Genomic DNA, 15,720 nt, shown 5'->3' on the forward strand with positions numbered 1-15,720 from the left:
TGTGTGAACAATATATATATATATATATATATATATATATATATATATATATATATATATATATATATATATATATATATATATATATATATATATATTGATCTCGATGGAAAAAACATTTTTCACCAATAATTGCATGCTGAAATTATGCCGGCTTTTTATTTGATAGATAAAAATGGTTTGAATTATTATATAATATGATATTTGATATACACAATTATACAACAATTATTCACATGCTGAATGACAGGTAAAAAAACCTTTGGACCTGTGTGTGTGTGTGTGTGTGTGTGTGTGTGTGTGTGTGTGTGTGTGTGTGTGTGTGTGTGTGTGTGTGTGTGTATGAGCATCATGTTGTATTTCTGAGGTGGAAAATAAAAGCTGTGAGGAAGAATGACAGCAGAGAGGAAGGAGGTACTCACAGACAGAAGCAAGGACAAAGCTCCTCACCTGCTCTGCGTGTGTGTTTGATGAAATAATAAATATATAAAAGAAGAATATTAAATCCTCCTCGTCGCCCGCTGCTGTCATCCTCTGATATTTCTCTACGGTGCCACACTGACAGATAACGATCACATTACTTCTCCCATTCGACTTTGTTTCATAATCTCTGTGACTCAAACAAACTGTATGTTTGATTATTTTATTTCGCCCCCTTTTATTCTGCTTACCTTTCCCTTTATTCTTTTCTTTCTCTGGTCGAACCTCTGCTTAAGCCCTCACCAGCTAGCCCTCCACCCTCACAGGGAGAACAGTTTGCTGACACAAGAGTCAAAAAAGGCCCTGAACAATCCTACAATCCCTCAGCGAAAGGAGGAGCCAATAATTGTTGTCTGCTTAAGAGGGAGAGGTGAGGAATTTCAAGAGCTGCCAGGGTGGCACACTGTCAAACACACACACACACACACACACACACACACACACACACACACACACACACACACACACACACACACACACACACACACACACACACACACACAGTTTAATCACATACATCATTTGAAGGCTAAAGCGGGAGAACTGAGTCAGGACGTGCTTTTCTTTTTCAGATCAACACATTTTCCTGATCATCATCACTCACGACTAAGATGCGTCACATTACTAGAAATGTTGGTGGTTTTCAAACAATCTCAGTTTCAGCACGAATGCCTGCATGTTTTTGTGATTAATGTATTTACATAATTCTTTTGATAACATTTTTAATATCTCTTGATATTAATTAATCTCCAGCTCACCACGGAGGTAAAAAGCAGTGTAAGATAATCCTGTCAGATTTAAATGTTATCAGACACTAGAAATAACCCTTCTTTTGCTCTGCTGGCTCTGAGTGACATTGCAATTTCCTAAATCTGATTATTCTTCTGGTCATGATTTTATCTTTACAAAGAGATCAATTTAAGCCGAGTATGGGGGACAAAAAATCATTTAAAGGAACAGTTCACCACAAAAGTACAGTTTAGGTGATATCAGCTTTAGAGACTTTGTCTTCAACGTAATTAAACAAAATTTCCTTTGATTTTCACAAAAGATCATAAAGAAATTCGACACAGCAGTAATGTATTTTCTTACAAAAGAAAGAAAGAAACACAAAGCTTGCTGTGGTTAGACGTAAACAGGAGAGAGCTGTTTTCTCTCTCCTGTTTACGTCTGTCACCCATGCTGCTAGCTAACAGGCCAACTTGGCTGAGGAGAGCTCCACTAATGTTTGCATCCTGCTACTACTGTGACCTTGTTGTCATGAGGAGCTTCACGAGCTCCTCTGCAGAGTGATACAGCTGGCAGCTGTCGTTCAGTAAAAAAATAAAAAGTAGAAAAGACACTTCCACAGTGCAGATCAGCAAAAGTGTGCAACTGACAGCAAACACAATCTAAACAACATTTGATGTTGCTGTGAACGCTCCCTTTAAAATTATAGACATACATTACCGTGGCGAAAAATTTAATTAAATAAAATCCATCAATATTTAAGTCTTTTTTATGTTATTTCTTTATCTTTCATTTTTCTAATATTTCCTTTCATACGGTGTCTGTATGCTACCATAAATAACAGGTTGCAAATCCACATTTCTGGATTTTAAATAATAATCATTTAATAATGACACACAATGATGAAATAAATCCATGAAGGGATTTATAAAGTGTAAAAAATTGAATTATTAATGTTGTTAAACTAAAGTGATCTACAGACAGACAGAAAGATCAATTGATGGATATTATAATTGCTTAGATTATCGAGTGTAATAAGTTGGACGAAGTTTACAAAGCAATATTTCAGGTGTGATTCTGTTTTTACTGTTTCCTCTCTGACAATGAAACTTTGTCTTTTTCACAAATGAAACTAACGTAGGTTATACACTGCTGAGTCTGTAAAGAAGAAAGTGTTTTATTTTTAGTGGCTTTAGCATTTTAAAAAAGAAAACAAATGTGGCTACAATTTGGAGGAAAATTCCGAAAATAATCTCTGTGCAGAGTTTGGTGGTATCGATGCTCCACTGGGGATTTGGAGGTGGGAAACGAAGGCTGGAGCAACATGAAAGATATTAGTTATAAAAACAGCAATTATTCAAATGTGTGTCAGTGAATTCTTAGAGAGCATGTCAGGAAGATCTTTAAAAACTTAATTTAATCTGGAATGACAAATAAAGAACATTATTGTTGTTGCACATTTTAATGATGTTTTGGGGATATGTGAGGAGGACAGATAAGGAAAAAGGCATCATCACAATATCACAAAAAAGTGTTAATGTATGGATATGCATCACATCAATGAAATGTAGAGTAAACCTGTCTTCTCTACACGTTTGACTTTACGTCGTTGCAGCTGGAACAATAAATCACCTGAAAGTATGAGAGGTACAGCGGAGTTCTCAGAGTAGGAGGACGCGTTGTGGTCCACTGACTGAGCAGAGCTAATACACATCTGTGAGTACGAACCCTCCCCTTTGCTCTATCTGTCTTGTTCTCCCACTTTCCCTTTGTATGTGTGTGTGTGTGTGTGTGTGTGTGTGTGTGTGTGTGTGTCAGGGTTGGATGGCCCGACTGAGCTGAGTAAATGTGACCAGACTAAGTGTGTGTGTCTCATATCAGTGTGTCCTTGATCGCTCTCACTATATGGGGCACTTTAGCCCATTCTTCACTGGCACCGGGAGGCATGCCTCTCCACACACACGCAGACACACACAGTATCCACCTGCACACATGCATGCATGTACAGCTACACCCACACACACTCAGTGTTTTGATGTAAACGCAAGTAGACGAGGGGTCCAGTCAACCGCTCCGCCTCCGTGTCTCTCCCCCTACCCTCCTCTCTTTTTCCCTTCGTCTTTCATTGCCTCCCTCCCTGTGACATTTTTAACGGCATGTCACGCAACCCTGTGCTCATGCACACGCACACACCATGTCGTGCTCTCTGCCAAAGCTCTGCATCTTTGTCTGGGGAGAGCCACTTAAGCACGCTCATATACGCACATATTCAAACACAGTCATGTCTGATTTTTTTTCCCTTCTGCACACACACACACACACACACACACACACACACACACACACACACACACACACACACACACACACACACACACACACACACACACACACAAGCAACTTAAGCCATCTTCCTTTCACCATCTCGTGCCCTCCCTCCTCTCTGGGTCTCGTCTGGTCTCGTGTGTGCGTGACTGTGGCTGGCTGTGGTGAGGGCAAATTAGCACAGCGACCCAGTTTGGTACCAGAAGAGTCAAGACATCAGCGGAAGATATACTGAAAACTCTCCCTTTCCACTGCAAAAACTCACTTTGTGCTCTGACACAAAAAAATACAGGGTATAAAGGAGCACCTCCAGCTGAGGATTATCACAAAGTAAAAGAATTCTATTTTCTCTTCCTTTTCATGTTATTTCCTCCCTTTAAAAGATCCTATCTCCACAACCTCAGAAAAAGTACAGCAGTGTGTTACATTAAAAATGTGGATAAAATCTGTTCCATAAACAAAACATGAACTCACCGTGGGTTTTCCCTCCACCCCTTTCCTCTGCTTTCTTTACTGGGCTCTGTTTTGCATTTCTCTGCTGCTGCTAATTGCCTGCAACTAATTATAGAAGGTCTGTATGTGGCCTTCTGAACCGGACACACACTCACTCACACACACGTGCACACACACACACACCGTTTCCTATGCTTTTAAACACATTTTGACAAGTAGCTCTCACTGTGTCGAAGTGAGAGGGGGTTTGCCGCTGGCCTCAGACACAACATAGATTTGTGGGTGTGTGGATGAGTAGATGATGGGAGGAGGAAGGCTAAAAGGAGGGGGATGCTAGCAAACCGGTGTTGCGTGTCTCGTTCGGCTCGTTTAGCTGACAAACTGCTTTTAGCGTTTAATTATCCAGCGCTGTATGATTAATAGATTTTAATTACTGTAACCCAATTGCCACCTGAAATATGTACAGGTCTCTGAATGAGGTCAGCCTATCAAATCCCTGGCAAGGGAAAATCAAAAAGGACAAAACAAACTGAGTGTGAGGGCAAACAATAGCAGATCAAAAATCTTTCCATCTTAAACCTCTCACTTGTTTTTTTTCATCAGTGAATGAAAGAAGAAAAGCGAGCTCGGGCAGACAGGCGGCTGTTTTCATCAGTATTTACCTCCTTGAGGAAAATGTTAGACCTCTGAAAGGCTTTTGACCAGACCTTGAACTTTTTCGTTTCATTTAAAATTTTCTTTACATGATCTGCAGCCGGAGCTTCAAAGAGACTTTTTGATTCGTTAGAAAGGTTAGAACCTTTCCACATTCGTGCGTTGCTTCTAAGGCTCTTTGCATTCTGCACACACGCTGCTGCTGATGCTCCGAGGAAATGTTCATATAGCTAATTTACTGTGGAACTGCAATGCGCACAATCATTTTCCTAATCAGAAGACTGAATAGCACTGATAATTTAAAAAGCGATCTGAAATCTATTAGTAGTTACTTTGTAACTGAAGCTGCCTTTTACACAATTACTTTGTCTCCATTGCCAACGTTGAGCCCAAACAGCACTTATGGAGTTTAGTGTTGACGACCTTGAAGTAGGGTTTGTCCCAGCTGACGGGAAACTAGTGACAATTCCAGTTAAATGAGGCAGTGCACGATGAGTTGTTGGTTTATCAGACATGGTGCTGTGAAAAGAACCAAGTGCCAGCTCCAGGTCTGACAAATGAACCTAAAAACTGCAGTGCTTCTGATGACTCCAAAAGAAAGTCCGTTCCCATAGATTCCCAAGTTACTTTTGATCATTACAAGCATATTTACACCCTATAGTTTCCACATTCATACAAACTGTAGATTAAAGTTTTCTAACAGCTCATCCATAAGGATTAAAGTTTTGAAATGAGCTCAGCATAAAAGGTGTCAGACTACCGTGAACATGCAATCAGAGCATGAAAGAAAGTAACAGTAGCGAGTAGAGTGAGATTTTACTCAATTCTTCATTGGCTCATGTATAGTAGATATATTGGATAATAGTTACATTGTATAGTTCTAAAGTTCATATCCCATAGTAACAATGGTTAATATGTAATAAACTGGCAGGTTACTACATTTCAGTTAACTATCATTTACTGTACACAATCACTAGAAAAATTCTTAATGGTAACCATTAACATTTGTGCTTGCTCTAGTGTTTATGAAACATGTAAATAGTTAATAAACTGGAATGAATTTGATAAAATTGTAAAGGATACATATAATACCTTTAATATATGTACAACAATTAAAGAGCACATTCTAAGTAGGCAGGTAGGGTGGAGTGTAGTCGTGGTGGTCTGGGTAGCTCACTGGCATTTTTCTTTCACTTCAACTTTAAGCTGATGAAGTTTAGTTCAAATTACATTCTTTGATAATGAAACCTTGAATAGAAATTGAATAAAAAGTAATGCACTCATGTCCTGTATGCTAATTAATCTTTAGTTTAACAACAAAACTTGAAGCAAAGTCGTTTTCCATTAAAATCACATACCACAAATTCAGACATACAGATTAAATTGGTCAGTTGTGACACCGTGCAATAGGGTGTAACATTTAAGATAACTTTAAAGAAAAAATGTGATGCGTGTTCATAACATGCAATGTGTTTGCCTTTGCACTATCAGAGCATCGATTATTACTCAAGACCAGTGTTGGTCAAGTTACTTGAAAAAAGTAATCAGTAACTAATTACTGATTACTTCCCCAAACAAGTAATCCCATTACTTTACCGATTACTCATTTTCAAAAGTAATTAATTACTTAGTTACTTAGTTACTTTTTAAAAACACGATTTACAACCTGAAGAGGTGATAAAGCGATAGAGCTTTCAGCCCAATTCTACCTTTTCTGCATAATCCATCATACAAAATGTAATCAAATGGAAAATTATCTTTTTTTTTTAACTTGTTTTATCAGTTTTAATCTTTTAACTTTATGCATCAAGCAAAAATTTAATTATATGCAACATTCTCTGACTTGAATAAATGAGTTTAACATTTAAACCTATTTTCTACACATTCCAGCACATAAAATAAAATATTTTTTGTGTTTACACTCAGTCTTTCAAATAGATGCAAGTAAAACACAGCAGAACATAAATAAAGTTCTGTTGCTCTATTTTCACCTGTAAAGCAGGACTGGGGGTAGGCGGAGGTTTACCCTGGTGCAGGTGTGCCGCAGCGGTCAGTTGAAGAATCCGTGAGTTTCTCTGTGAATTTCCCATTACGTCGTTGTGCACTCGGTGCTTGTTTAGAGGTTTTGTTCGCTGTAAAAAGAAGTTTTCTTCCCACCCACAACGGACGCTAATGTTTTTGTCACTTTTTATGGAATCAAACTCAAAGTAAGGTCAGTACATCCACGCTTTAAACGCTGCACGCTCATACTCTCTCCCGCACTCGATATATGATGCACTGTTGATCTGCACACAGCTGTTGTCACTAACGGTGCACTCGCTTACGTCACTGTCGTGAGACATTCTCGCAAAAAAATCACGGTTTTAGTAACGCAGTAACGCAGCGTTCCTACGGGAAAGTAACGGTAATCTAATTACCGTTTTTGCAATAGTAATCCCTTACTTTACTCGTTACTTGAAAAAAGTAATCAGATTACAGTAACGCGTTACAAGTAATGCGTTACTGCCCATCTCTGCTCAAGACACCCAAACAGTAGATGTGAACCTGTTCTTCGCCTGTTGACATCACATGTGCAAGCACGAGAAATAAAAGTCGAATAAAAAGCAAAACACCCGGAAACCAGCAGCAAAGTAAAAACCACGAGCTAATGGCAAACTGCCATGTTTTATAACCCACTTCATCAGGTTTAAGTGCACAGCCCCTGCTGAGCAACAGTTCACCTCTCTCTGATTAACTTTGTTCACCTCCAGCTCTCTCTGGAGAGTTAACAGTGTGGGTCACCCTCATCTCGCCGTCCACCATCTCATCCTAACGCAACAATTCCCCTCGAATACTCTCTGTTTTTGCAGCATTTGAGCATTCTGTGGTCTGTTAAATGGATTTCCAGTTTTTGTTCAGGAACAATAGCAAAGGTTTTAAGTTGACAGTTTTTATATGGAAGTACAAAAAATATACTTCTTACCATAGGATACTATGACTGCACAGTTAAATAGATCTCTTTGTAAAGTAATTCCTTAATGGTTCCCACAGTTGGCACATGTCATGAAGGCTGACCTATAACTGAAACCTTGAATGCATGTTAACCTTTCCTAGGTCGCTGTTTAAGATTAGGGTTAGGTTCAAATCTCTCCCTTTATACCCAGAGAGAAACTGTGCAGCCAAAATTCATGTCAGAAATCATATTTCAACTCTAACATCTTCCAGGTTTGAAAACTTGCCGTTTATCACGAGGTAAAATGCAGCATAACAGAACCTTCCAGGTACAGTTATCGGTGTCTCATGAGGCAGGCTGTCTACTAATTGGAAAGTTGGTGGTTTGATCCCTGGGTTCCACATGTTGAAGTATCCTCAGGCCAAATACTGAACCCTAAGTTACCCCGGAGTGGGTTTACTGGAGTTCACTGGAGTGTGAGTCTGTGTGTACATGTATGAATGTGTGTGTGAATGGTTGAATGAGACTTGTGACTTGTGAAAGTGCTTTGAGTCCTCAGATAGAGTAAAGCAGTTCTACATAAGCAGCAATCCATTAACCATTTATCTAAGGTTAGGGTTGAGTTTTTAGCTTTTGCTAAATTGGCTAAGAGTTGGAAACTATCAGATCAATTTGGTGAATAGGCTTTTTTTTATTAAAGAAAATATAAACAGTGTCTGATGCCCTTCACTTAGAATGGTCATTTTCTTTGTTCCCTGATTTTCAAAACATGAAATAAGGAATAAAATATTTTAAAAATGACACACTATGATTGCTCAGAGCAGCAGCTTTGCCTCCACTGCAAAGCTCCAAATATAAATACTACCAAACCAAAAGTGCAAACACACCATGCACCGTAAAGACCTATCGTCAGTGGACTCATTGTAGACTTACCTATGCAGGAGTCCCTGTGCTCCTCAAATCCAGCCGAGCACACGCACCTCCCGATGGGCACCAGCCATTCCCCCTCTGCACTGCAGTACATTTTGGGTGTGTCCCTCTCCTCAGCGTGATCCACACACTGACCTCTGACCTCTACCAGAGATGATGAGTCAGCCCCCGTGACCACGTCAGTGAACACAGCCAGGTTACGGTTCACGCCCACACAGCGTTTGTAGTACACCCTCACCGAGGTGAGGGCAATGCAGGCGCCGATGTCCTGGAAGGCCAGGTAAAAGCCCCGCCTATTGAGAGGGCCCACACCGCGCACCTGTAAGAAGACAGGACAAGCAATTTTTCTTAAAAGGCAGGATGCTCTTAATTTTGCAGGAACTTTCCTGTGCACAATTTAAAGCCCAAAGTGTACATGAGCATGCATGTAGTAACTTTCTAGAGTTTAGAAAGTTGTTTTATTTATTTATTTATTTTTCATAAAACATAAACAGTGGTTGATACAGAGGTTTCTTAACAAAACAGGTGGAACAGTATGAATGCAGCTGTAATTTAATCTCTGGACCCGTGTTTGGTGTTTTGCTTTGGCAGCAGTCATTAATCAACTGCTGTGCTTCCGACCACAATGAGCAAACAGATGATTTTACATTTTTATATGCTTGTTTTTCATAAGATATCACATCACAGTTGACTATTGTTAACACCAAGGAGCTAATTTACAACATTATTTTAAAAGTTTGCAGCAAAAGCATCTAAAAATAGGCAAAAACCTTGTTCTTAATAGTAGACAGATAGAAGACTGGCCACCCCCTCAGTTTGTATACTCTGAAACAAGCTGGGGTGGCACCTTTCCCTTCAAAGCCACTTACACTTTTTTTTTTTTAGATTGGTTGCTTCTCACAAACATAAGGTTTGTACAACATGTGGCTCGTTAACAGTTTGCTCGTTAACGTGTTGACGCCATCTAGCCCCATGCACGGGGCAATCCGTGGTAGCTCGTTAACGGAGATTTGCCGTGTTGTGGCGTTAACATCATTTCAGATTAATGCTGACAGCACTAGTGGGAACAAAATGAACATGACTGCACATTTACGCCGACATCATCCTAGTGCAAAGACAAGTGGAAGCAGACAAAAACAACAAGCACGCATGCTACAAACTTTACCCGAGTCATTTAGACAGCCTTTAGCACATGATTCTCCTTATTGGTACCTGATATGTTTAATATGCTGCTAGAATATAGCCCAGAAGAAGCGTATAGTATAGCTTTTATTTTGGAAAGAGCCATTTCTCTGTAATAAACTCTCTTTTCCAAAGATGAGTGATTTCTCGATCAGAGAGATTTTTTATTACTTTGTTGTTTCAGCAACATTAAATTTAAAAACTGTACTTTTGAGTTAAAATATATATTTATAATTTTAATAAATGACAAATTAAAAAAGCATGTACATTTTTTTCATCGAAAAGATATCGAACCGAATATATATATATATATACATATATATATATATATATATATATATATATTAGGGGTGCAACGATATTCGTATCGATATTGAACCGTTCGATACAGTGCTTTCGGTTCGGTACGCATATGTATCGAACAATACAACATTTGAAATTTATTTTATCAACTTTCCTTCTGACGATGCTGTCTGTGTTGAGCGCTCAGTGAATCTGCGTTCGACTACTCCGCCTAGGGTCGACAGTGCAGCCTAGGCGGAGTAGTCGAACGCAGATTCACTGAGCGCTCAACACAGACAGCATCGTCAGAAGGAAGAGCGCAGGGCAAGCTAGCGAGACAGAAGTTAAGCTCTCCTTACAACATGGACCTCCCGCACTCTCATTCAGATCTGGCGTTTGGAATTATTTTGGTTTTCATGTGACGTATGACCCTGAAGGTAAGCGAGTCATGGACTAAAGTAAAACAGTATGTTGGATGTGCCATGCAATGCTCAATTACATGGGTGGGAGCTAGTGTGTTAGCGCAGTTAGCTCGTTAACGTGTTGGCCGTCCAGCCCCATGCACGGGGCGATCGGCGGTAGCTCGTTAACGGAGATTTGCCGTGGCGTTAAGGTCATTTCAACGAGATTAACCTGAAAGCACTAGTGGGAACACAACGAATATGACTGCACATTTACGCCGACATCATCCTAGTGCAAAGACAAGTGGAAGCAGAAAAAAAACAAGCAAGCATGCTACTAACTTTAGCCGAGTCATTTAGACAGCTGTTTAATATGCTGCTGAGAATATAGCCCAGAAGAAGCGGATAGTATAGCTTTTATTTTGGAAAGAGACATTTCTCTGTAATAAACTCTCTTTTCCAAAGATGAGTGATTCCTCAATCAGATACAGGGCTCGCAATATCGCTAGCCCAACGTCCCGGGGCTAGCGATTTTTTCAGTCGGGGTACCAAAATCTATCTCTGCCCTGCCCGTCGGGCTATTGTACGAAAAATATATGTCAATGCTTTTGCATTCTTTCGGAAATGTAGCTGGGTAATTATGTCATTGGCATCGGTGAGCCACTGTCAATATGTGACATATTGAAATCGCGTTTGAATTTGCGCTTGTTTTCTTGCTTTCACTTTGCAATCGAGCGAACTGTGTATAGAGAGCGACAGCACTGATCTGTGAGTGATGATAATTTGCGCACCAATTCCTCTGACATCGTCTTATTAATCGTTAGCTTACTATGCAAACATGACAAGTGAAATCTCCCGCAGCTTAAACATGTGAGAGGTTGATCGCGCAGAGAATCGCTGAGCTTATGTGAGTGAGTGTGTAAAAGCATTTCAGTTCTGCTGAGCCAAATAAGACAGGTCAGGGTGAAGAAGTGACAGCCAAAGAAAAGCTTACCACAAAACGTAAAAGTTATGACAAATCAGACTATAAGGCAAAAAGAAAGTGCAGCTTTATGGTTTCATGGACAAAAGAATTTCTGTGGCTGCAATATGACGAGCTAAATAACCAGGGCTGCACATAAGTGGTCCGCAGGTGCGCATTCGCTGTCAAAATAAAAAACACGCACAAGGGTTAGGGTTAAATTTAAAAACTGTACTTTTGAGTTAAAATATATATTTATAAGTTTAATAAATGACAAATTAAAAAGGCATGAACATTTTTTTGTATCGAAAAAATATTGAACCGTGACACCAAAGTATCGAACCGAACCGAACCGTGAATTTTGTGTATCGTTGCACCCCTAATAAATATATATATATATATATATATATATATGTATATATATCTTAATTAATGTTAATGTTGGTGGCATCAGTTAAACAATGGACCTTGAGCCAGCACAACCGAGCCAGCAGTGCACGGACAGGAATGCATTTCTTACTTGAAAATTCTGACACCACTTCATATTTCACTAGCTGGGCCCACGTCCTCATTTTAGGTTTAACAGCGTTTTAGTAGGTAAAAGTGAACGCTTTGACATGAATTGAGCTACGGTTTGGGGAAGGCCTCGAAGGGGACTGCCGATGGCTCCCGGGCCTGGCAGAGCCCCATGCATGAAATAGAAATGAAGAAGTTAAAGAATTGAGAACAAGGACGGAGGGAAGGTGGGGCATGTAAACGAGAATGAACAGCTTTCAGAACTGGGGGAACCTACATAGATGACAACTGGAAGGTGAGTATTTGGAGGCGTGGTCCTGCTCCTGGTCCTGCTCCTGAAATTCCGATAGATAATCTCCAATTAAAGAAGAAAGGGACGGGCGAAATCTGATTGTACAACCAAGCTGCTCTCAGAGTCAAAAGACTCCACCTCAAACCTAAAGAAACATCTGGAAGTAAGTTCTTGTTTAAAAAGTAACATTAGCCTACTGCAAGTACCTTGTTTTAGTTGTGGTAGCTATCTGGGTTATGTGCCACTTCAGTATCTCCGATGTATTATTGCTGTGTGATTTATTACTATTACTGAAGGGTACTCACCACCGAGCTAACACTGTTAGCTGACGTTAGCTGAGGTTAGTTTTGTAGTGGAATACTGCTGGAAATGGATAGAACATTGGTGTACTCGGACACTTATTCAAATTCTTATACTAATGCAAGAATGTAATCACATTGTTTATCATAGAGAAAGTGAGATTTTTTTATGTCCCAGCTATGCCACCTAATTGGCTGGCATGGTGTTAGCTTATAACCAGCTGTTGTTGTTTAGCTGGCTCACTGTCAGGTGTCCAGAGACAGGAGGTTTGCATGTCTAATAAACTGAAAGAGCTATTGATTATAAGCTATACTACATATGTGGCTGGTCTCTAGCTACAGACATAAAACACGGTGGATGGCGCCATGTTTGGCGATGGCGATGTCCATCTCAGCCACTGTATTCAATATGACGGGGAAACATGGCAGCCTCCACAAACCTGCACTCGCTCTTGATTATTTTTAATGGATTAATTCTACATTCATGAGAACGCATTAGCTCAATTTTCATTTTTTCTATTAAGCAACCTCAAAACTGACTTATTGTGCCTTTAAAAGGGACATGTCTAAATGCTGAAAAACCATCACTGCTGCACAACCAGTAGCTTTGTTTGCACACCTAATTGATGAATTAAATATGCATTTCACCATCAAACAAACTCATCAAGCTTATGATGCATCAACACTGTTTGCTAATTAGTCAGCTAATTATGAGTTTTGCTGCTCTTTCCAGGTTATCTTTCCAGGGCTGCTTCTGTAGCTTTCTTGTAAGAATTAAACATGTGCTGTGCAATCATGGATCAGCATTTGTCATGAGGCAAAAATTATAATTTTCCTGTGTGCTAATCCTCCCCACTTAAACATAGATGCACATTAAGTGATCAAGTGATCGTTTACTCCTCACCTTACACAAGTCTAGGATGGTTCATAGAGGGGATCGGGCGTTTGCGGTTGTGGCGCCGAAAATGTGGAATGATCTACCTCTCCACATTAGAAAGGTCCCAACTGTCACTCTTTTTAAATCCCATCTTAAAACATATTTTTTCACTTTGGCTTTAGATACTGCATGAGAGTTACTAATTATTTTTATCCTAATTTTCTTTGAATTTTCTTACCTGTTGTTGATGTTAATGTTATTATTTAATTATTACTTTGTACAGCACTTTGGTCAACTCTCTGTTGTTATTAAATGTGCTGTATAAATAAAAATATATATATATAAAATTACTTCTTTGGATTCATTTGTGAAAGTCACAGATTCTCTACAATATATATCATTAAGTATAATTATTATAATGTAATTCATTTATTTTTAATGATCTAGTAACAATATTATTGGCCACAATAATATTTGTAAAAATAAAAATTAATATCTACATGAAAAAAGAAACTGAATTTAAATACTCTAATTAAATATTTCTTTTAATCTTTTTCCTGCTGCAAGGTGATATGGTGAGATGACCTGAAACAAGGCAAAAATTCAGCTTTAAATTTCTAAATCTAAGATATAAAAAGACTACAGTTCCTGTTGTGGAACTTCATACACACTCCACTGTTCTGAATCCTAACCTCAGTCATGAAAATGACATGTTTACACCCAGATAGAAAAAAACATTTGGGCCTGTTATAAGCTTCATATAAAAATTATAGCTAAAGCTCTTTCTGATAGCTAATTTTGAGGCTAAGTCACACCACACTACTGGCTCTCTCAGCTGTGTTAATGTGGTTGTTATATGGCCTTCTAAGATAAGATAAGATAAGATAAGATAAGATAAGATAAGATAAGATAAGATAGGACTTTATTAATCCCTCGGGTGGGTTCCTCTGGGAAATTCGACTTCCAAAAAAAGCACAGCAACGACCGAAGTTACAGTTACAGAATTGTTATATATATATATATATATATATATATATATATATATATATATACACACACACACACACACACACACACACACACACACATATATAAATACAGAGACAAATATAAATAAAATATACAAAGGGGATAAATAGAATAAATAGGAATAAAAAATAAAAATACAAGTGAATTGCACATTTCAAGTATTGAGTCTATTGCACTGTTGACTATTTACAAAAAGTATTGCACAAGGTATTGTACAGTGAGGTGAAGAGGCACTACAGCTTAGTTGTTCCCCCCTCCTTTGTCCTCCTGTTTCCCCTCCCTCTCCCCTCCAGAGAGGAGTTAAACAGTCTATGAGACTCAGAAAAGGCTTCAGTATTGCTGAGTAACATTCTGTTTGTATTAGTACAATTAGAACACTGTATTGCATTTATACAATGGTTTCATGAAGCTTGCTAACCCAGCTTGCTAGCGTTAGCTGATAACTAAGTAAATGTCCTAATACTGATTGTTCTGCTTCCAACAGAGTTAGGTATCAATAATAGTGTAGTACCACTATCCTATATCAAATTTGAAGCTGTTGTCAATATCACATCACATCTGAAAACACTGAGCCAAGTGCTGCTATTTGTTTTCTCTCACAGCTGTGCAGACGCGAGCTCAAAACAGTTTGAGTGACGTGACTGGAAGAGGCTCTGCTGTGGATGTGGATGCTTCCAACTTGTTTTGAACTTGTGTGGAGGTGTGCATGCTAACTTACAATCCAACGTGAGATTTTGCTTTGAAAGCCTGGACTGACATTCACCTGTAGTATTGCTGAGTTACTCGTACCTCTGTGTTGAGTTTGAGTCGTCTGACTCCCAGGTCCACCCCTGTGAAGCTCTCGTCAGCAGCGATGGTGTCAATCTTAATGAACTGGTTCTCCCGTATGGCTGAGCCCACCGCTCTGTCAGACTCGTAGTAGTACAGGTTGAAAGTTTCCTGCAGAACAAATATGGTGTCATAAGTACTGCACACTTGTTCATCATATTACAATATCAGAGGTATGTTGGAACCATATCTCCATGCTTTGCAAAAGCCAAAATACTGATGTAAGGTTCACATAGTCTGTCATTTTCCCTCCCAAAGGTGGCATTTGGAAACACTTTCTACAAATAATGTAGTCTTTTCAGTTCCTCTAAAATTTGTTATTTTCCCTCCCAATGCAAGATGCTATCACCACCACAGTAATTCAAAAATGTTGTTCTTATCTTGTTCTATTACCAGTCCAAAAGTCAAGTTAAGGACTCATGTACATAAACAAGTTTGTCAAGTCTTGCTAGCATTGGAGCACTTTTGTGTTGAGAACTTCTTGTTGATAAATAACTAAGATTTAATAAGTAAAATTTGACTATCAGTGTTTATTTTATTAGCATCATTT

At 39.0% G+C, this 15,720-nt stretch overlaps 1 protein-coding gene across 1 annotated transcript in view; it reads right to left on the reverse strand.

The window, feature by feature from the left end:
• epha8 (eph receptor A8) overlaps positions 1-15,720 on the reverse strand; it is a 147,670-nt gene that overhangs the window by 60,060 nt on the left and 71,890 nt on the right. Inside the window, exons 5-6 of the mRNA XM_080892017.1 lie at positions 15,132-15,281; positions 8,507-8,822 (exon numbers count right to left, since the gene is read on the reverse strand). Coding sequence (XP_080748143.1) covers positions 8,507-8,822; positions 15,132-15,281 — 466 coding nt within the window. The remainder of the gene's footprint in view (positions 1-8,506; positions 8,823-15,131; positions 15,282-15,720) is intronic.

Source organism: Rhamphochromis sp. 'chilingali' (genome assembly GCF_963969265.1).
Source record: "Rhamphochromis sp. 'chilingali' genome assembly, chromosome: 9".
In the NCBI taxonomy this organism is placed as follows: Eukaryota; Metazoa; Chordata; class Actinopteri; order Cichliformes; family Cichlidae; genus Rhamphochromis; species Rhamphochromis sp. 'chilingali'.